The 23,829-nt window shown below is 36.5% G+C and overlaps 1 protein-coding gene across 5 annotated transcripts in view; it reads left to right on the forward strand.

Annotated features, from left to right (window-relative positions):
- RALYL (RALY RNA binding protein like) overlaps nucleotides 1-23,829 on the forward strand; it is a 757,145-nt gene that overhangs the window by 713,009 nt on the left and 20,307 nt on the right. For 4 of the 5 annotated variants that reach the window (XM_058275682.2, XM_071207892.1, XM_058275688.2 and 1 more), the window contains one exon: nucleotides 4,710-4,882. The exons of the other annotated variant lie outside the window; for it this stretch is intronic. In XM_058275682.2, coding sequence (XP_058131665.1) covers nucleotides 4,710-4,882 — 173 coding nt within the window. The remainder of the gene's footprint in view (nucleotides 1-4,709; nucleotides 4,883-23,829) is intronic. 5 annotated transcript variants of the gene reach the window in all.

The raw sequence follows: 23,829 nt of genomic DNA on the forward strand, positions 1-23,829 counted from the left end.
ACAAAAATGGATAAGTGTTTCTGCCCCAAAGTAGCTTTAGTGACAGAGGTAAATGCACATACATACACATGCATACACAATGAAAAGTAAAAGTGATAAGCAGAATAAGAATTGCACGGATTAAGTGAGTGTTATGAAGTTAAGATTAACTAAAAAAATATTACTCATTTCCAGTAGGAGTAAAATTAGATAATTATTCATAAAAAATGAGCCAGTTGCTTTATTTCTTTCTATATCCACAATCTAATCACTGGACCAAAATTGCTCGTTAAATTGTGAGTCAATAGTTTAATAAATAAAATGTGTTTTTAAGTTGTGATTTTATTAATGGAACCTGTCATTGTATAACGATTATAACAGTTCTCATGGAGGTGATCACAAAAGTAAGTGATCACTACATATTACTGAAGCACAAGCTGATTGCATTTTCATTAAATTCCTGTGGAAAAATTACCATTGTAATTACAGCTTTTTTTCTCAGCCCAGGTTATGCCTTTCAAGTATTTAGCTTTCCAGTTATTGATTGACTGAATAGCGATGTTATTTGTTTTTTCACCAATATGTGTTATAGGCCATCAGAGGAGTTAGATATATGTTATATTACTATGTGAATTTAAAAAAACAAAAAACAGACAGTAACTTAAAACCCTTTGTCTGTATAAACAGAAATAAAAAGGCCATGTCAAACCAAAATTATCTTAGAAGTGTGATTCTTACTGATAAGTAGCAATAAATGATTTTGACATGGACAGTTGGCTGTAGCACTCAAGTAATCAAAATAGATTCACTTTAAGATATATCTTAAATGTTTTATGATGTGTTTGTATGACTTTTACAGTGTAAAAAACCATTCACATCTTTTTTCCTTCTTTGAGGACAAAACAGCTTTCTGAAGGAGGTGTTATTTTTATACCCATCTTTTATAGAAGAAAACGACAATTAGTGGGATTAGTAATTAGCAGAAGCATGATCCCAAATCCTATATCTTTCCAATATCTTATATTATGTCTTCTGTGTGTAAGATATTCAGTCAGGGGTACAGAGCACATCAAAATGCTCCTAGATAACTGTTTGACTTGCATTGTGCTATTCAGCTTACAAAAATTGCAGTTATCCCCTTTGAGTGTGACAATGACCTTGTGAGGCAATAGCTCAAATGTCCAGGAAGCTTAAAAACTAATGAGAAAAGGATAAGACAACAGTAGCATTAACTATAATACAGCATTTGATCAGGGCTTAGGATGATCAAAAGAGAGAGGGATCACATTCACCTAGGAGGATCAGGAAAGACATTCATATTCCAAAGATAACTGAAGCAAATTGATACACAAAGCCAGATAAGAGTAGGGCTGTGCATCTTTAAAACCTGGTCCTACAGGGGCTTCTTGAAATTCTGCTCTGCTTCTGTGGCCAGAGGTTTTCCTAGAGCAGAAAACCTTTTTCTTAACCTTTTTTGTTCCACAGACTCCTTTGCCAGTCAGGTGAAAACCACAGACTCCTTACTAAGTCCACACAATAATGTATATTAGTTAATAAATCTATCACACCCACACCAACAAGTCTACACAAGAATAATGTTTTTTTGAATTTCAATTCAAGCTCATGGACCCCTTGTTAAGAACCCCTGTTCTAGAGGATAAAATGAATATTACCATTAATATCAAAATGTGAAGGTTCTCAGAGAACAAATATTTCTAAAATCAATAAAGAAGAGATGGATATACCAGACCGGATGAAAAAATTTCCAATATAACCTCAACCTTAAGCAAAAGTCTATTTATCTGAGATAATAAATGGTTAAACACAATGACCTAAAACTGAGACACTGTTGGATTTAGGAAAAGTTGTAAGATTATGTGATATTTTCATTGTATAGAGTAATAATTGTCTACTCACAAACCTCTGTTCCCTGATCTTTCTTGAGATAGCAAAACCAGGTCTTGAAAGCCAAGCCATTTTGAAAAATCACCATGGTGATCTGGAGTGGCTAGAGATGAGGGGGCCTGATGATAAGTATAAAAACCACTGCTGGGAGAAAGAGTGGAGGGTCCAAACGAGAGTAACCAAATCTGCTGTAGGTTCCAAAGGATCAGAAATAATAAAGGAAATAGGATAGAGCATGTAATGGATTAATGTCAGAGGAGTCAAAACTTTTCAGTGTTCATAGACTGCCCACCACAGTTCCTTCTCAGTGGGCGTTGGTCAAACGTGTGTGTGGGGGGAGGGGGTCACTCTAGGTCAAAGGTCTAGAATTGTGGAGGACAATGGTAAGCAGAAAGAAGATGAAATGAATAAAGCTTAGCAATTTTCAGTAACAGTCAATTTTAGAGTGTTTTTGGTCTGCATCTCTTGCTTAATTCTCCTTCCTTTTAATCAAGATACCTGGGCCACCTTTTCTAAAATTAAACCATCTTTTTCTTTTATCAATTTCCCTACTTAATCTGGATTATAATTTTCTCAATTTAGAGAAACAATCTTTATTAAATTAACACATTATAGTCTTTATAGGACTTCTATGTTAATAGTTATGAAGTCATCAGAGAAAAGAAAAAGAATTTATGCTACCTTGTTTCCATCAGTATCCTCATATATGTATATAAGAATTAAAAGGTATAGCTTTAAAAGAAGACTTTACATCTTACTGTCAGTTACTTAATTATATGAAGAAACCTGAAGCTAATAAATTGATAGAAAAAAACATCAAGGAATATATAGGCTGCATCTAAATATGTGAAGTAATTGTGAAGAAAAAAAGCTGAGGTATTGGTCATTCTAAGACGTCCATAGCAATTATTTTTAGCTTTGGTTGGATCTACCAACTCTTTTCTTCCTCTAAAATGGAGCCTCAGGTCTGCAAGATTTTCACTGTTCTTCCCCAATCTGATCGGGCCTCTAGTTCATTGTTTGCTTGTGGGTTGCCTCTAATCAGCCACACCTCGCAGTATGGCCATGGGCTTAATTCCCATCTAGGCTGGTTTCTGAAAATGGAATGCACAGAATCTGCCAATTAACTATGATAGAATCCTTGTTATTGTTATTTGGACATATTCACAATGAAAAGCATGTCTCCTTTTTGCATATAAAATACACATTTATGTAGTCCTTCAGAGTTTGTAAATAATAGGTACTATTATCAATGCTTTTTTATAAATGAAGAAAGAATGACTTAACATGTGTAAATGACCTGACCAAATGGACAAAGCTTAGATTCAAACCCAGTGCTTGTTCTTCTTCTATTACAGAACTAAGCTGCAGCTAAAACAGGGTCAGGGCACACACCCCTAACTCCTGTCTTACTTTCAATACACGAACTTTATTATTTATAAATTAAATTTATAAATTAAAATATAAGATCATTTACTTATAAGTGATGCTTCTTCCAGTTTTCAATAATTTATAGGAAAGGCTGTCTGCTTATTTATACATGATTTGTTTATCAAAGCTTTTCGATTTACATGTAAGTTATTTTTGAAAAGTTTTGTGCTGAGTGAAAACATCCATATTAATACTTATTTTCCTTTTACCTCACATTATGAAAAAGTACAGGAATAACCCAAACTTTTGGTAATATCTTTTTATTCCTACAAAATCTAAATTAATAAGCTCAAAAGTAACATCTTTTAAAATTTAGAATCAAATGATGAAAGAATCATCTGATAAAATGTATTAACAATAATCAAATTGTTTGAAAACAACCCAGCTTTTGAGATAGTCGTGAGTACATACTGGAATAAGTTAGAGAAGGTAGTATAGAAGATGATCTTATTTATGCAGTATCCAGCGTTTCTTGACATTTTCACAGGAGATGAAAACCAACCACTAGGGGAAATAATTATTGCGGTCTGACATGATTCCCATTAGAATGGCTTTCTGTAAATGATTGCACATATCCTGCAATTAGAGGGAATTCTATTAATGTGGAATGTTATTACTTCATTTATTGAGCACTTATTATTTGCAAGTCACTATACTAAACACTTTGACTTACTATTCAAAACCCTAAAAGTTAGGAAATAGTTGTCCTAATTGTATAGAAGAGTAAACTGAGGTACAGAGAGGGCTGACCATTTGCAGCGTTAATAGCATCAGAAGTCTACTAAGTGGTCAAGTTTGACTTTGAACACAGGCTGTCTGACACCAGAGTGTGTGCTCTTAACTATTGTATTTCCCCACAATTGCCAGCAGCATTTATCCATTAAAATTTAAAAGGATTGATCACATAGACATTTCTTCTGAATGAATAGCATATCTGCTTTTGTACTTTTTTCCTCTGTGAAGTTTTTCCATTTAGGCTGAACTTATGGAAGAGATTCCTTCATTCTCCCTCTTTGAAAGATGTCTTCTATGTTATATCCTATTTCTGTTTTTGCTCTATTTTCCCTTCATAGAGAACAGCCTTATTAGAAAGGACTATATGTAAAATAAAGTGGCCAGAAATCTGTTTTTTGAGATCTTTATTGGTTTATATAGTACTACCATCTGGATTCCCTGATTTTTGTTAATGCCATTAAAAATAAATAGGTATAAATGCACATTGTTATATGTACATAATTTACATGATTAAATAAATAAAACTGAAAACGTTATCTTTCCTGCCTCACACTCTTAAAAGTGCCCAGAGTTTACCTTTTCATGGACTGTTTTTCATCATTTATCCAAATAGCTCGTGAGTAACCCAAGGTAGTAGTCATTTGCTTTTTCCCCCCCAGAAGCTCAGAAGAAGCAATTGGAAGAGAGTGTAGAGCTGATCCAAGACGAATGTGTGTCAGAGAATGCAGATCACTCTACAGAGGAGCCTGCTGAAGGAGGGCCTGATGCCGATGGAGAAGAGATGACTGATGGGATAGAGGAGGACTTCGATGAAGATGGGGGTCATGAGCTGGTAGGAACCAAACATTTGGTGTGCACACCCTTTGGGTAAAAGCACAAGCATGTCAGCAACTCATTCATTCTAAAGTAAGAATTAAACCATTTGGAGTTTATTTCTTATGTGCATATATTGAAGGCAACACCAGTACAGTGCCTTGCATATAATAAGTGCTCAATACTTTTTGCTAACTTAAAATATGAGTGGATGAATGGGCAACAGAAAGACTATATATGAGATTAGGTGTGACTAAAGAACCAAGTGAAAGATTCTCTTTCCCAAATGAAAGGAATACTGCATTTGCACAATTAGAAATGAATTGAGCATCCCAGTAACAAATGACCATTTACTGGAAGATACAATCCCTCTTATTTGATAGTTCTGCTCGCTGATGGTAATTGTATATACTGATTGTATGGACAACAGCCTTTTCTGCACTCTGCTCACTAGGACGACCCTTTGACGTGAGGTCAGGTTACCCCTTTCAATGCCTATGTTGTTTAATTTCAGCTTTTAAGATTTGTGAATTTAGCTGAGATCTGATTCCTATGTATTTTATTTTCCCAACATGGTAAATCATTTTACTGTTCATGTCTAGGCAACCTTTCTTGCATAACCACACTAGGGATTTGGTAAATATATGTTTCTAGGGATATTATTCTCATATTTTGTCAACCATGAAATTAAATACACTATCTTTAAGAGTTTTACTAATGGAAATGGTGTGTGGGTAATGCCAACTCACAAAAATGTATGAATCGGTTATATTAAATTTGACTTTTCCCCCAGTTTATTCAGGTTCAGATTTATTATAATACCTATTGTTACACCTAAATTTGCTGTGGTGGTTGGGGGGGGGGGGGGACTATATTTACATTTTAACATGATATCAATAGTTTCAAAGAAAGCTTACTTTTATGGAATTCTACATTAACTACAATGAGTAACTACATCCCACCATATTTAAATTCCGTGGCACCTTCATTTAAACCTTTCAAAGACCAGCCTTTAACTACCACCTCTATGCCTACAAAAGTCTACATCAGTTACAAGGATTTCAGTATCTGGTTTTAAGAATTGTATTGATTTCAGGAATCTATAGAGCAGGGACAGAATGGAGAGATTAACAAATTCCTCAGCTTGGGCAGGACTTCAATTCAACAACATGCTGTTGTTGTCTCTCTTCAGATTGCTGTTCTCATCACTCCATCTTGACTGCTCTAGTGAGGTCTCCAAAGGCTTTGAGTTGAGATTTCCAAAGGCTACATCTCTGTTCTTATGTTAAGTGACTTCTCAGAAGAATTTTAAATAGCTGACCTCTCCTTTCTGAGAAATCTACCCACTTTACCAAATGTTCTTTCTCAGTTTCCTGTGCTAAAAAACTTTCCTTCCATAGGCTCACTTTAAATATTGGAGTACCCTGGGGCTACACACTTTCCCAAGATTACCTCATTTAATGTCATAGCTTTAAATATTGTCTATAGGTTAAAGATTCCAAAACCTATATTTCTATTTCTAACCTCTTCCTGGAACTCTAGATTCAACTATTCAGCAGCTTATTTCCAATAAACAATTAAATTTAACATGGCTAGAAACATTCTTTGCTTAAGAAGAAAAAGAAAGAAAGCAGTTTTATTGAGATAGCTTCACAGATCATAAAATCACCTGAAATATATAATCATTAATCATTGGCTTTTAGCATTTTCATAGAGTTGTGCATTCATCACTGCAGTCAATTTTAAACCATTTTTATTACTTCAAAAAGAAAAAACCCTATGCTTTAGCAGTCACCTCTCAATCCCTCTGTCCTTGTCCAGGCTTCTATAACCTCTTATCTATTTGTTTCTACGGATTTACTTATATTTACATTTCATAAAAATGGAATCATACAATATGTGTACTTTGTGTCTGGTTTCTTTCACTTAGAATAATATTTAAATTATTTCTAATTAGAGAAGTTATAGGTTTACAGAAAAGTAATGTAAAAGAATATAGTGTTTCCATATACTCCCCTATGTTTGACACTTCTCATTGGTGTGGTACATTTGTTACAATTGATGAAAGAATATTAAGATAGTACTATTAACTATAGTCCATAGTTTACATTAGGCATATTTTTATTTCCATCTACCACCCTATTAACATCTTGTATTAGTGGCGTATGAAGCAGGCTAGACAGGGAATCAATAGATGGATCTAGAACCTGGCAGAAAAACTGCTGCCATTAACACGTGTTCTTCAGTACCCCCAAAATGGCTGCTGGAAGACTTTCACAAGATTCTCCCATTCGGAACAAGATTCTCTCCGGAAGCCAGGAGAAGCCCTGGATATTCTCCAGCGGCCTTATCATTGGGCCCTCCCAGGAGACTGAAGGGTGGTGTAATCAATCAAAACAGCAAGCAGCTGGAACTCTTCCCATGCCATTAGCAAAGGTATGGAATATCTAATGGTTTAAAAAGCAAGCGTGAAGGCCTTTTGCTTTCTTGCCTTAGCCCTGTCCCGGGGCCTGTCCCAGTGCCTGTGCAGTGCCTGTCTGGCACCTGTTCATGCCCTATTCTGGCCTTCTTCGCCCGCGCCTAGATCAATACACAAGTAAACCTGGGGAGTTTTTAATATAATCTGTAATAGGGAATTGTAATCTGTAAATTGGCCCACTCTTATCACTTTTCAGCCTCTTCCTCTCTCTGGAACTCATGATCTATTATTTTCTCCCATTTCTCTTTCCTCCCTATTTTAATAAATTACTCGCCTAATCAACGTGGCTTGCTCTTGAAATTCATTTCTTGTAGTTTAGTCAAGAACCTAGACAAAATTTGGTAACAGCATACATTTGTTATAATCCATGAAAGAACATTATTATACTTGTACTGTTAACCTCAGTCCATCATCCATAACAAGGTTCACTGTGTTATACAGTGCCACTTTTTATCTTCTAACTTGCATTCTAGTAACATACACAGCCCAAAACTTCCCCTTTCAACCACATTCACATACATAATACAGCACTGTTACACTCATAGTAATGTGCTACCATCAGCACCATCCATTTCCAAACATTTCCTGTCAACCTAAATAGAAATTCTGTACAAATTAAGCATCTGCCCCCATTTGTCCTCTGGTAACCTATATTCTAGATTCTAACTCTGTGAGTTTGCTTATTTTAATTAGTTCATATCAGTAAGGTGATACAGTATTTGTCCTTTTGTGCCTGGCATATTTCATTCGGCATAATGTCCTCAAAGTTCATCCACGTTCTTGCATGCATTAGAATTTCATTCTTTTTACAGCTGAGTAATACTCCATTGTATGTATATACCATATTTTATTTATCTGTTCATCAGTTGGTGGAAACCTAAGTTGCTTCCATCTTTTGGCAATTGTGAATAACGCCACTATGAACGTCAGTATACAAATATCTGTTTGAGTCCCTGCTCTCAGTTCCTATGGGTGTATACCTATTAGTGGGATTGCCTGGTCAGATGATATTTCTATGCTTAGCGTCCTGAGGAACTGCCAAACTGTCTTCCACAGTGGCTTCACCATTTTACATTACCACCAGCAATGAATGAGTGTTCCTAAGTCTCCATATCCTCTCCAATACTTGTAGTTTTCTGTTTATTTAATAGTGGCCATTATACTAGATGTGCAATGATATCTCATTGTGGTTTTAATTTGAATTTCCCTGATAGCTAGGGATGTTGAGCATCTTTTCATGTGATTTTTAGCCATTTGTATAGCCTCTTCAAAGAAATTTCTATTCAGGTATTTTGTCCATTTTTATAATTGGGTTGTCTTTTTGTTGTTGAGTTGTAGGATTTCTTCGTTTACTCTGTATATTAAACCCTGCTCAGATATGTGGTTTCCAAATATTTTCTCCCAGTGAGTAGGTTGTCTTTTCACTATCTTAACAAAGTCCTTTGATGAACAAATTTTATTTTGAGGAGGTCTCATCTATCTATTTTTTCTTCTGTTGCTTGTGCTGTGGATATAAAATCTGACAATCATGGCTTAACAGAAGATCCTGAAGATGCTTCCCTACATTTCTCCTAGGAGTTTTATAGTCCTGACTCTTACATTTAGGTCTTTGATCCATTTTGAGTTAATTTTTGTTGATGGTATATGATAGGGTTGTCTTGAATTCTTTTACATGTGGTTATCCAGTTCTCCCCTCATCATTTGTTGAAAAGACTGTTCTTTTCCAATTGAGTGGACTTGGCAGTCTTGTCAAAATCAATTGGCCACAGGTCTGAGTCTATTTCACCTGTCTAATTGTTAAGCAAACAAAGAAAAGCCAGCTTTACTTTATTGGGAGGTTTTTGATAACTGATTCAATCTCATTGCTTAGAAATGGTCTGTTGAAGTCTTCTATTTCTTCTAGAGTCAGTATAAGTTGTTCTTGTGTTTCTAGAATTTGTCCATTTCATCTAGATTGTCAATTTGTTGGCATACAGCTATTCATAGTATCTTGTAATGATCCTTTATATTTCTGAAGGGTCAATAGTAATGTCCCTCCCCTCTCAATTCTGATCATATTTATTTGGATCATTTGTTTTTCTTGGTCATTCTAGCTAAGGGTCTGTCAATTTTATTGATATATTCAAAGAATCAACATTTGGTTTTGTTAATCCTCTCTGTTGTTTTTTAATTCTCAATTTCTTGTATTTCTATTCTAATCTTTGTTATTTCTTTCCTTCTGCTTGTTTTGTGGTTAGATTGCTATGTTTTTTGTAATTCCTCCAGGTGTGCAGTTAGGTCTTTGATTTTAGCTCTTTTTTTTTTTAAGATTTATTTTTATTTATTTCTCCCCACCCCCACCCCCACCATTCTCCCCATTGTCTACTCTCTGTGTCTGCTTGTATTCTGATTCGCTGGCTCCAGGAACTGATCCTGGGACCTTCTGGAGTGGGAGAGAGGTGATTACTCTCTTGTATCACTTCAACTCCCTGTCCTGCTACATCTTCTTATTTTTTCTCCTCTGTGTCTCTTGTTGTGTCATCTTGCTGCACCAACTCTCCGTGTCAGTTGGCACTCCTGCACAGGGCGGCTTTCCTGTGCTGGGCGGCATTCCCACACAGGGCTGCTCTCCTGTGCAGAGCAACATTCCCACGTGGGCTGGCACTCCGCTTGGGCCAGCTTGCCACGTGGGCGAGCTTGCCCTCACCAGGAGGCCCTGGGCTTCGAACCCTGGACCTCCCATATGGTAGATGGGAGCCCAATTGGTTGAACCGCATCTGTTTCCCTCTCTCTTCTTTTTTAACGTAAGCATTTAGGGCTATAAATTTCCCTCTCTGCACTCCCTTTGCTATATTACTTAAGTTTTGATGTGCTGTGCTCATTTTCATTCACCTCAAGATATTTACTGATTTCCCTTGCAATTTCTTCATTGATCCACTGATTATTTTATTTAGCTTCTACGTATTTATGGTTTTTCCAGTTCTCTTCTAAATGTCTGGTTCATTTATCATATTATTCAAGTTCTCTGTTTCCTTATTGATCCATTTAGATATTCTTTCTATTAATAAGAGTGATGTATTGAAGTCTCCAATTATTATGGTAGCACAATCTTTTTCTCCTTTCAGTTTTGCCAGTGTTTGCCTCATGTGTTTTGGGGCACCATGGTAAAGTGCATAAATATTTATGATTGTTATTTCTTCTGGGCGGATTGTCCCTTTTATTAATACATAATATCTTTCTAGTCTCTTATAACAGATTTTTATTTAAAGTCTGTTTTGTCTGGTATTAATATAACTACCCCAGCTCTGTTTTGGTCACTCTTTGCTTGAAATATATTTTTCCATCTTTCACTTTCAAATTATTTGTGTCTTTGGGTCTATGGTGAGTTTCTAGTAAACAACATAGAGTTGTATCATGCTTTTTTATCCATTCTGCCAGTCGGTGTATTTTGATTGGGGAGTTCAATCCATTAACATTCAATGTTATTATTGTAAAGGCAGTACTTACTTCAGCCATTTGTACCTTGGTTTTTATATATCGTGTCCTTTTTGGTCTCTTTTCCTTTTATGCAACCTCCTTTTCTGTATAATTTATCTTTTGTGATGTATCTGATCTCTTTCTCATTTTTGTTTCTGTATATTTTTTAAATACTTCTTATGGTTATCCTCAGGCTTCTCTTATACAACCTAAATCTATAACCTACTAATTTGAAAGATACTAGCTTAGCTTCAACAGCATATATGTTCTCTGCTCCAATATCCCTGTTCTCTCTCTTTATGTTGTTTTTGTCCCACTTTATCACTTTATATTTTTGCATGTCTGTTATTAGAAAATATTTAGTATTCTTGTTCAACTGTATTCTGGTTCTTGTATGAATTAAAGAGGAGAGTTGTATATTGAGGAGTCAGTATAATTAATTTTGCATTTACCCTTTCAGTTATCCTTACTGATGATCTTCATTTCTTCACAGTATCCAAGCCACCCTCTCCTGTCATTCTAGAAACATTCTTGGTATTTTCCCATTCCCAGTTGCCTCTTTCCGTCCCCACTCTTCCTCATTCTGGTAAACAGCATCGCCATGCACATAGTTACTAAAACAAAAACAAAACCCTAGAGTTATTTTTTATTTTTCATTTCCCTCATAAATTTTACCTCTAAATCAAACCCAAAGCTCATTACATCTTCATAATTACCCTGGCCTAAAACACCATCCTCTCTCATGAAACTATTCATTAACCTTTATATTGGCCTCCTTGCTTCAGCTCTTTACCTCTTGCAATCCATTCTGCCCACAAGAAGTGTGATAATATTCTTAAACTATCCAACAAATAATGCCATTCCCATGCTTAAAATCCTACAACACTTTTCACCACACTTAGAATTAAAATACCCCAAGCATGTGAATATAAATTGTGATGAAGTTTTATGGAGAATGCCAGAGACAGAGAACTTGGTGAAGACAAATGAACAATTTCAGATGCTGGAGGGAAAGGGATATAGAGCACAGGTATACGGATTTGCCTTAGAGATGAGGAATGCTCTTCCACTACAATGGAATGTAGTAAATCTGAGGATTTGGAGGCAGGAGTTTGAGGGAGTTCAAGTACAACTTTGAAAATGAGAGAGCTCTTCTGGAGAGTGAGGAGGGATGGGCAGAATCACAGCTTTGAGGAGATTTAAGGACATTTGAAGAAGATAATAAAGAAAACCATAAAAGATGACTAATTTTGAAAACATATAAAGAGTGACAGTAAGTGTTAATAGCCAATTGAGGTTATTAGTAAACATTAGTATACAACAGAATTCTGAGGTAGGTTAAAACAGATTGCTGTGTCCCATTCTGAGAGTTTTTGATTCAGTAGATATGAGTAGGGTCCAGGAATTTGCATTTCTAATAGGTTCCCAAGTCATTCTGATACTGCTCATCTTGGGACCATGCTTTGAGAAATATTATTATGGAGGCATCAATCTGCCCAGCTGTGGGATTTTCTCTACTGGCTTTGTCAGCCCTAGTGCAAGCATAGAGAAAGCAAACAGGTTGCTGGTTCAGAGTGGAATGGTTGCCAGATACGTGCAAAGAAAGAAAATAAATAAAGGGAGTTGAGTCTACTAATAAAAAAGAGCGGCTGACTGGATGGTTCGTGGAATCTAACCTGAGCAGGGAAGGAAGGGAACACAGACAAGAACTGAGAATGAGAAAGTAGAAGCATGAAAGCAATTCAGAGTCTTTGCAGTTGAGGGCCGGAGAAAGAAGGACTAAGGAAATAAATGAAAAATGGAGGGCGTATTTAGAGACTAAGCTATTTTAGAAGTGTAACAATTACAGGTGATGAGAGGCTCATAGAACAGGGTAATGGAGTTGTGATCAGTGCAAAAGTCACCACAGATAACCAATGCAAGCACCTGTGAGACTTGGGTGCAGGATGGATCACCTATCCTGGGGATGAAGACACTCTGAGGATCAGATGGCAAGTCAGAGGGTAGGGCAGTTACCAAAAAACCTGCCATGAAAGAGATACCTTGGCCAATTTTAGAAACAGATCTATCACTATACAACTAAATACCCTTAAACAACTTCTCTGAGTCTCAACTTTCTTATTTGCAAAATAGGAAGGGAAGATCAGAAACTTCTGAAATAGTTGTTTGTCTCTCCCTCTGGATGAAATGTGTGTCCCAGGAGGCCCCTGCCTAAAGAAGCAAGGGCTGATCATCCAGCCAAGGCAATAAAATCCAAACCATGGTGTCCAGTTTATGCCCTAAACATATAGAAGTAACTATTTGAACTATTGTTGCCTGGAAGTACTCAGGTTTTCTCCCTCAGCTGTTAAATTATAATTGGGGTTTTAAGGAGATGAAGAATTAAATCCTATTTCTACTATCTCATTACTTTCCAAGAATTAGAGAACAATAAATGAGAATGAGTTTAATACTTTGTCCTTACACTCTAAATAGAGACTAAGGGGCCCCTCCTACTGATGGCCAAGAGAAAATTCCCTGATCTTTTTTCCTTTCCCAGACCACATGAACCAAATCATCCTTGGTTGCCAAAAAAGAAAACTAAAAGTCCAAACCTTCTATTTTTATAATTATGAAGGGCGTTATAGATTTGAACAGCAATAATACAATATAATTAGGTTTTTAACTCATGCAGTAGGAGTGAAAAAAGAAGATCTAGCTTCTATATGCCCAATTGGCTGATCAAGAAAAATCCTGAAAGCTCCTGAAAGAATAATCAGGGAAAAAATTGGATATGAATCGAAGGGTACCCAGCATTATGAGATTGCAGTGCATCTTTAGTAGTGGAGACCTGGTAGAACATGTGAGAAGCTGAAGACATGAGCATAGGCTATACATGTATCATCTAGTTCTAAACATCCAGTTATTAAATTGATTTTCATGAAGCAATTCATTCAGTTAACCTTTGAGTGCTTACTCTGTGTAAGCCAGGTGCAACAAATGTTGCAGTGATACCTAAAATGATTGCCTTATCTATGAAATTAAATTTTTAAGAAATTGGTTCCTTCTCTCATTTTGGTGTCTTATAGGTAGATAATTGATACCCTCACATATAAAATAATACTCACAAGACTAGATAATTTCATGAGAAATCAGAAAAGGCTAAACTTGTGTAATTCTAAAATAATCAATACTTAAACATTTCAGTAGTACATAGAAAACAACACTTGAATTTGGTTCAAAATTGAGCTCTATATATTGATGCATATACTTTCAAACCACTGCCATTCTCATGATTCTGAATAAATTAGAAAATATCATTGATAGACCACTGAGTGAAGGGCATTGAGATGTGTTCTGTGGTAAAAAGGAAAATCGTATGTCTGCCTTCAGGAAGGATATGAATTAACTGGAGATAAATGACACAGTTAAAAATGCAAAGCAATGACACACATAAAAATACAAAGCAAAATACAAAACAACTATATAAGAGATAGAGTTTACAGATGGGAAATCACACAGCTGGGATGGTCAATAAAGTTTCCTGGCAGAAGTGGGATTGAAATTTTATCTCAAAGTACGCAGACTATAAAAATCAGCTTGTGCTAAAGTCAATAAAGGGATGTTTGAATCATCCTTTGTTGTTCCCAAATCATTTTATGAAAAATATATTTAAAATCCAAATTCATTAAGTATTCCATAAAATGATAACTAGACAGATGATCTATAGATAATTGATAAGATATTTTTTAAAAACACTTAGAAATTTCAAAAGACATTTATCTTTTAAGCTCTTTTGAATAAACTTTTACTCACATTCACTAAACTTGTATTCCCCTTTTATATAAAATATCATCCAAATAAAAAGTATTCTATGCCATAATAAATGAGTATAGAAAAGTGCTAACTTAGTATTCTGCTAATTCAAAAAGGCAGATGAACTCTTCCCAGGGTGCAGGAGAAAAGAGGACACCTGCATTCTTTCCAAGAATTACAACACTGTTGGATGTGTTAGGGAAACTGAAAAATGCTAGGTCAGTGTTTTCCAAAGTGAAGTGCTTGTCCAACATGCATCCAAATACCTGGGAACTTGCTAAAACTGCAGATTATTGGGACCCACTCTGACCTGATATATTTTCTGGGAAAAATGCTCAGGCATCTGTAGGTTTAGGAGGCTGAGGTATGAAACCACAGAGCTAAATAAACCATTCATTCCCAAGGGAAACTATAGATAAGGAAAACATTTAAATAGATTAAGGATAATTTGAGCTTATTTGAATTGTAGTTGTAATTACTTTTGTGTTTGCTGACTACACGCAATCAAGTCAGGCAAACTTAGCCCAGAATCTGCAGTACAATACCTAGCTGAATTGTGTAGTACTTTGGCATGCAAGCTGAGGGCTTGTTGTACATCTTTCAGCATTTAACAAAACATTCAACTAAGCAATAAATCACTGGGGTTTACAGGCTATTGAATTGCTATGCCCATAAGGACAGTCTAAACCACAAATCCAATCCTGCCATTGAAGAGAAGTCAAAGAAATCATTTTGATCCACCATTGATAAACTGGAATACACAGAGCACTCTGATCAATATTCTCAGTTTTTCTTTATGAACAAGATTGAAAATGTCTCCTTCTTTTTGAAACTTTCTGTTCTGTTCCTAATGAAATTCTTCAACTAGACGCTTTCCATTATCAACCTTGCTTCTGTATCATTTTATTATCATTCTTCAGACTGATTGCTAGCTAGAAGACCAACGAGAACTTGTGCAATACTTTCCCCAAAGTAGGTGCCAACTGAATTGGGTAGAGGTATAAATCACAAGGAAGCAAGAAAGTGGTTAAAGTAACCCATCTGATTTGGGCCTGTCCAAACCCCTTCATCTTGAACTCTGTCAGTCCACCACATGCTGTCTTCCTATGCCTCTGACAATGGATGTTGAGGACATGAAGAAAGCAGCTTCATAAATTGGAATCGGGTTAGCGATAGTTAAACAACAATAGTGCAGGTGCCCTGGACTGTGGGACCTGCTGTTGAGGCTAGCGTGACCAGGGCCATGCAAAGCTAATTGGCCAACTCTTCTCAGCAGGCCACAGAAATGGGATATGTCTAAAGCCTTCGGTGAAAGAAAGTAAAGAGAATGATAGGTGGGCACATCTGCTCCTCGCTTTCTATCCTGGAGTCTCACATCTTCAGGAGCTCTGACCCCTCTGTAATAAGTGGTCTGCATAGCAGACTTGTTCTTTAGGCTTCCTACTCTTGACATTTCTTTTTGTTTGTTTTCCTTTTTGTTTTTTAAGATTTATTTTATTTAGTTATTTCTCTCTCCCTCATTGTTTTGCACTCACTGTCTGCTCATTGTGTGCCTGTCTTCTTTTTAGGAGGCACTGGGAACCAAACCTGCCATATGGTAGGCAGGCACCCAACTGTTTAAGTGACATCCGCTTCCCAATTGGCATTTCTCTTGGCTTCGGTCATTTTTAATTTCATTAAAGGAGTCTGCATAGCCTACTGGGGCAGAATATTTTTCCTGCAGCTGTATAGCTTAATTGTTTAAAAACATGACCTGTGTCTTCAGTCTGACAGAGGCAAGTTCAGACCTCCATGACTTTGTATAAGCTTTTTCATCACTGGCCTCAATTTTAATTTTTCCATTGATAAAATGGGGTTGATAATAATAAGTGCGTGACCTAGGATTGCTGTGAGGACTGGCATGGTACCAAGTTTGGGGTTTCCCCGTCAAAGCTAGGAAAAGGTTTTCCCTCCCCCAGCTCCATGTTGGAAGTTGTCACCCAGACCCCAGAGCAACACTGTTTGAGGCCTGAAACCCACAGAGCCCTTCATCAGGAGCAGCCGCTTGAGCTACTGCCCGGATCTTAGCAATAACCCTCTGTGAGTCTGTCCTAACTCTCCTGCAGACAGTGCTCCACTCATCAGCCAGTTTGGTCTTAAAACTTAAGCCAAACCATGTCAGTCTTCTGCTTAAAATCCTCCAATAGCTGTCTACCTCACTCAGAGTGGAAAGGTAAATCCTCACAGGGATCTACAAAGCCCTGCATAACCTGCGCCCTGATACCTCTCTGATCTGGTTCCTTCTCTCCCATTCACCCCATATCAGCCATACTCTCCTCTAGGGGCACAACTTGCACCATCTGATTCAGCTTCAGAGCCTTTACATCTGCTAGATCAGATGATAAGTGCCTTGATGTTCTGCTAAATGTTTGACATATAGCCCATAAATTTCATGTAAGTTATATCCCATAAATTTCATGTAAGTAAATTGGGAACTACCTGTACATAAAAGAGAATTTGCATGCAACCTAGTGATCTGATGCAAATATTTTTAGAGCTAGAAGTAGGGTTGCCAAATTTAGCAAATGAAAACACAGGACACCTAGTTTAATTTGCATTTCAGATAAACAATGAATAATTTTCAAGTATAAAGATGTCTCACATATTGCATGGGACATATTTATATTTAAAAAAATAAATTCATTATTTATCTGAATTACAAATTCAGCTGGGCTTCCTGTATTTTACCTGATATCCTTACATAGAAATATGTTTGAATACTGGCCTTGAACAAATTATTTACCTTCTTTCAGCTTCAGTATTCTCATCTGTGAAACTGTAGTATTAATACTCACCTCATACTGTTTGTGTAAGGATTAAATGAGATAATGCATGGACAATACTTAACAAAGTTTGCTGGCACAAAGTAAGCAAGAAAATGTTAGCTACTGTCTTCATTATTGCTATTATCATTATCATCCCATTTTTCAAGATAAGTTTTCAATAAAACATTACAACATTTCTAGCAAGTTAATCTTTATATGGAACTTTGTATCTTTAAAGGCTCTAATGATGCAAAAAATTTTTTAAAAAAAGCAACTCTTATTTGATAAGAAAGCCCTCAGGAAACAAATGTAATATTCTGAGAAGAAATATATTTTGATTTCATCTTGTTAAATTTTTCTTTGATTTTATCATTGTTGGATTACTTGATTCAAGAATTTCTTTTGTATAATTAAACATGCCCCCACCCCTTTTTTAAGCCTAACCATAAGCCTGTGATGCTGTATGGTTTTTTATTTTAGTTTTTGCTATATATTTGCTCTCTGGCTCATGTGATCTGGCCACCAATATAGTAACAGATGGTCAATCATGGTTTTAAAGAAACTGAGCATGTGCGAAGCCTAATATGTCATATTTTCTTTCATCAACCAGCCACTCATTCATTAAAACAACAAAAAAGTTTTTTCATCATGTGTTAGCTATTGTGAGTTCCTAAAGATGCAAAGAATAAGGCACAATGCTTTCTGGTTTCATAAGGCTATCATTGGGTAGAAGAAGCAGCCAGAACAAATAGATAGTAACAAACCAGTATGACAGATGTAATTATCACATGAATCATGACAACAGAATGTGGGAAGATAAATGACAGAACAAATGAATCTGAACATACTTCACATAAGTCATGACATTCAAGGTGGTTCTTGAAGAATGAAAAAGCATGTTTAAGGAAAAGAAAGACATTCCAACAGAGAGAAGATAATATACCAAGAGGGCTTGAAAGAATTTGGCATCTCTTGAGAAGTTGCTGGTTCAGTTTGGCTAAAGCAGTGGTTTTCAGAGGATATTCCCAGGACCACTAGCATCATATCACTTGGGAATTGTTAGAAATATAAATTATCTGAAATGCAAATGCCCAGGCTCTACCCTAGACTCTCTAAACCGGGAACTTTGGGGGGTGGATCCCAGCAATGTGTGCTTTAAAACTCTGGATGATTACAAAGCAGGCTGAAGTTTGAGAACCACTGGAGCAATAGAGTTTTCAAACTGGGGTACACATTAGAATCACCAAGCATGTTTAAAAAAAAATAAAGCCCTCCACATTTCACACAAACCTCTATTAGGACACTCACTACACTGTTGCTGCCACTTTTTAAAATGTCTGTCTCCTCAAATAGACTTAAAACCCCTTGAAAAGTGGGTGTTCTCTTGTCATTATGGAGCTCTCATGCATAATGCAGTGCTCAGCATATGGTAGGGTGTGTGGGGATGGGTGGGGAAAGTGGAGAGATGGGTGCCCATTACTAAATGTTCTTTGACATGCTACATTGTACCTCCATACATCTACATATGCTGTTCCCTCTACTGTGAATAACCTTTCCCACCCTTAGTTGTGCCTCTCCTCTCCTCAAGACCATCATCACCTGTCAACTCTTACATGAATCCATCCCTGAACTAGGTCCCAGTCTATTGTGGGCACCATTGCATTTGCTTCTTTCTTTAGGCCACGTGCAGTCTATCTATTAATAAATCCCGTCTTAGTGTAACACACTAAATTGTAATTAATGATTTTGCTTCTTTCTGGCTCGCTGATATGGGAATTTCTCAGGGCTTATTTTATTTTGCATTTTTCCTTAGTGCCGTGCTTAGCACATGTTGATGTTAATTAGTATTTGTTAAAGAAAGAGGAAAATGTCCTCAGATTACTTCAAATGCACCGTGAGCCCCTCTCCAACATTTTTAAGCACACTATTTTCTGTCATAATCAGATTGTGTTCTAAATATTAATTTTGTATGCATGCCCTCTGTGACTTAGAGGATTATTATACAAAGCAGAGAAGCAAACCGCTTTCATTATACTTAGTCACTGGTTCTTTCAAGAAGCAGCCTGCACCTTAAAGGCATGGGGAGGAACAGAAGGAGGCTTGAAATCAACACATCAAAGTCAACATAGCAGTGTTGACTCTGTTGTGTTGGTTTTCCATGGCTCTGTATTATTACCTCCTGTGAGTGATAAAAATGCAAATTTGAAGTAACCTGAATTTAGTTAGCAAAGCTAGAAGGCCAAGTTATAAAATACATGAGAAAATAAGGCTCTCCCTTGCTACTGATCTGCAAAGTTTAAGGCCAAAATGTAGACAAACACCAAGAAGTCAGAAGTTCATAAGAAAAGAAATATCAGTGGATGCAAAAAGATAGTATGCCCAGATAAGTAAGGCAGATGCTATGATTTCAACTCCAGTGCAGAAGACAATGAGGTTATTAGAATGTAGGCATTACAGTGAAAGGTTTTCTGGATGTTAAGAATACTGTGATAGACATGGTAATTTCCTAACTACATCTAATGATGCTAAAGGCAGAAAAATACACCTGGAGGATAGATCCAAACAAAATGAAATATTATCACCATCCCACAGTTTCTGTACAAGGGACACAAAAGAGGAAGAGAATATAGAAAGGTTTCAAAGTCCTTTGGAAATGACAGGCAGTCCAAAAATAAGCCTTAAATGTACAAAAAAAAAGCTACTTTTCAAAGATGCTGTAACATAATAGAGGAAAATAGAGCAATCTCAAGTATTAATGCTGTCAGATTTTGAAAAGCTAGTTATGAAAGTTGTTGCAGAAATAAAACAATTCTGCCAACAATAAGACCCCCTCCCCCATACCAATATAGAAGAAGAAGACAATTTTTTATTGAATAAACATTTACAGATTTACATGCATTTAAGGAAGCACCAAAGTGACCAAAATGTTAGGACAAAATCTCACATGTTTTATACAGTGCAGCAGAGGAACAATGACAATTCCTCAAGAAACAAAAAGCTGAACCTCATGACAGTCAACTATACATCTCAGGAGAGACCCAGAGCTAATTCCAGAGGTACATTTTTATAGATCTAGTGGCTATTTGACTGATGAGTTTGGCAACATCTCTACATAGTGAAAACTGGAGTAGGGACTTTATCCCTAGAGAGACTTATCTCTATGTCAAAGGACAGAGTAAGAATCCAGATTCATCATGCCTCCAAAGAATTGGGGTAAAGAGAGATTGGTCTTTTTGCCCTTTATAAGGGAGAAAAGCATTTTCATTTATCCTTACCAAGTGCAGGTATCAGTTTCTCAATTCAGTTTGCAGAAGAGTTATTTGGGTTTTGGATTCAGATGGGCCAGCCTTTTAATAACTATATGACCTTAGGCAAACCAGTCAGTCTCTAGGCTTACTTCCACATCTACGTCTGTTAAAGGAAGCTTTGTGAGTTATTAAGAGAACTAAACAAAATAATGTTTGTAAAAATCCTCTGCAGTAACTATGTGTATGACAAGTCACTTAAAATTTAATGGAAGTGCCAGTTCTAGGAAGTTTTAATAATTTGAAAGAAAAAAATAAAAATGATTTGGTTACAATGTTTATACATATCCCCTATAATTTTCATTGTCTTGAAATTTCAACATATTTTATTAGCAATCTTGTCTGCCACATCAAGACTGTCTTTTGTTGTATTGTCTGTTGAGATGAAGTTTAGGGGTTTGTGATCCCATGTTAACATAAGACAATTTTTAATTTCCAGAGAAAAGTTTTAGTGATTTCGAATTTAGAGGGAGTTGTTTTCATTTACATGGGAACACTAAGAAGATATAAATTGGTAAAGAAATGAAAGTACATGATTACCTCACTAAAGGAAGAAAGGCTGTTATCAGTTACTTAGTCATGCATAATATGACTTGACAAATTTTAGACTTCTGTGTTTTGGTCTTTTGGACCCCAATCTACCCCTAACCCCTAACCCTCAGCCTTGGTTCCCTTAGTCTTTCCACATTGACCTTCCCCTAGAGAGACAGACTAGATCATTTATGGGCAGGGATTTTCATCCAGGTTATCAGACACTTTTGACACATATAACAGCATATAAGAGGAAGTTCTATGAAGTGAAAGTTCATATATATATATATATATATATATATATATATACACATCAGGCATGCTATTATTTGGGGAAGTTGATTGAAATAATGAGGCTGGCTGAAGATTTATCAGGAGCTCACCCTTAAAACTACATGCATTGATAGATATATATCCACAATGAAGAGATAGGGCTAGAGTAGGTGGTGATGCCTGCTTTATTAGTCAACCAAGGGGATGCTGATGCAAAATACCAGAAATCTCTTGGCTCTTATAAACGGTATTTATTTAGGGTAGGAGCTTACAGTTACCAGGCCATAAAGCATAAGTTACTTCCTTCACCAAAGTCTGTTGCCACATGTTGGAGCAAGATGGCTGCCAACATCTGCAAGGGTTCAGGCTTTCTGGGTTCCTCTCTTCCCGGGGCTTGTTTCTCTCTGGGCTCAGCTGCTCTGCTCTCTCCACAAGGCCAACTATAGACTATCAGGCAAATAACTTGACTCTCTTTCTGGGCCTCTGCTGTCTAATGGAGTCTTCTCTCCTTCCTCATGTATCTGCTTCTCTGTATATTTGCTTCCCGGGGCTCCAATTATCAAAACTCCAACCTCTCTTCTCTGCAGGGTGGTTTCTTTGTGAATCCCCACCCACCAAGGGGGTGGGGACTCAACAGCCTACTGATGTCACCCAATCAAAGCCTTAATCATTATGTAATCAAGTAAAAGTGAAACCTCTGAATCCAATATGATCTAATATGCCCAGAGGAACAGACCAGTTTATAAACATAATCCAATATCTACTTTTGGAATTCATAAATAATACCAAAGTATTACTTTATATGCTGGTATACGCTATACCAGCATATAAAGAAGATTGATTGGATAGAAGAATTAAGCATGGACTTTTGGAATAGAAAATGTTAAATCTGAATTTGTGTCATCTCCTGATTGTCTGCAAAATAACTCCCATTTTTCCATTAGGATTAGCAAGGTACTACATACTGATATTGGTCGAATAGGGTTCTTAAATAATTACTACCCAGAGGTAGCCTAACTGCAAGGTTTGAAGACACAGTCCCCAAGACTGCTCTCATCTCTGATACCAAGTTCATGGGTTCCCAAAACTACTGTCAAGTTCAATAATTTCCTAGGACTCATGGAACTCACTGAAAATTATTATACTCACAGTTATGGTTTATTATAGGCAAAAGATAGAGATCAAAATCAGCCAAAGGAACAAACATGGGACAGAGTCTGGGAGGGTTCCAGGCATGAAGTTTCTATTGTCCTCAGGATTCATTATCCTTCTGGAAAAAATGTATGACTGCACAGAGTATTCCCAATCAGGGAAAGTCATGTGAGCATTAGTGTCAAGAGTTTTAATGGTGCTTCATTATGTAGGCTTGATTGAGAGACTGATTGCCCACATGGTTGAACTCAGTCCCTAGGTTGACCACATGACCCAAAGTACTGTCATATGATTGGCCTTTCAGGTGTGGCCACCACCAACCCTAAGGCTTTTAGGTATAGCTCACCTCACCCTAAGATCTGGTGGGTCCATCCTTTGCCCTAACAAAGGCATTCCTATCAGGTATGACAAAGGCTATCTCCCAGAAACTAGAGGAGACCTCTCTTTGGAGAAGCCCAAATGCTTTACTATACATCTACCCACATGGTTTTTTCAGAATGCCTATTTTTTCTGCCAGATTAGAAAAATCCATACCAGAGTTCTTTTGTTGTCTAGTCAAGCAATATTAAATTAAAATTCTTCTAAGATGCTGGGAGGTAAACACATGTTTCTCTTCTTGTAAATTACCCCAAACCACAAAGGGCAAAAGCTATTGGAAAGAAAGTCCTAGTGATATTAAGAGTTTATGAAATGGAATAATAATTTAACCTAGACATGTGCCTTTTTTTAATGCCATTTTTATTCAGTCAGTCAACAAATATGGATTTAATGATTACTATGCCCAGACACCCTTGTAAGAACTAGGAAAAAAGGAAATGAATGAGAAAGGAAAGGTCTTTGCTGCAGGTGTAAGAGAGTTATCAAATGGCAGTTTGGATTCTAGTTCAAAACTTAACATTCTAAACAGATTCTTAAACATGTCCTATAAACAAGGATTGATTACAAGGACTGGGGTATCAGATCAGTATTTATATGTAAGCATCCCTTCATTGTTACTTAAATATGAATCTGCCAATTAAATGGTCTATTTGGAATTTACTAAATTAAACAGATAATATGAGAAATATTTTAGAAGGCCTATTAAGGATACACAGAAATCTAAGCATAACATAACTTTTGTTATCCACTTCTACTTCACTAGTGCTTCCTAAATTTGGTAGCTTTTAAGGAA

Source organism: Dasypus novemcinctus, chromosome 14, assembly GCF_030445035.2.
Source record: "Dasypus novemcinctus isolate mDasNov1 chromosome 14, mDasNov1.1.hap2, whole genome shotgun sequence".
Taxonomy (NCBI): Eukaryota; Metazoa; Chordata; class Mammalia; order Cingulata; family Dasypodidae; genus Dasypus; species Dasypus novemcinctus.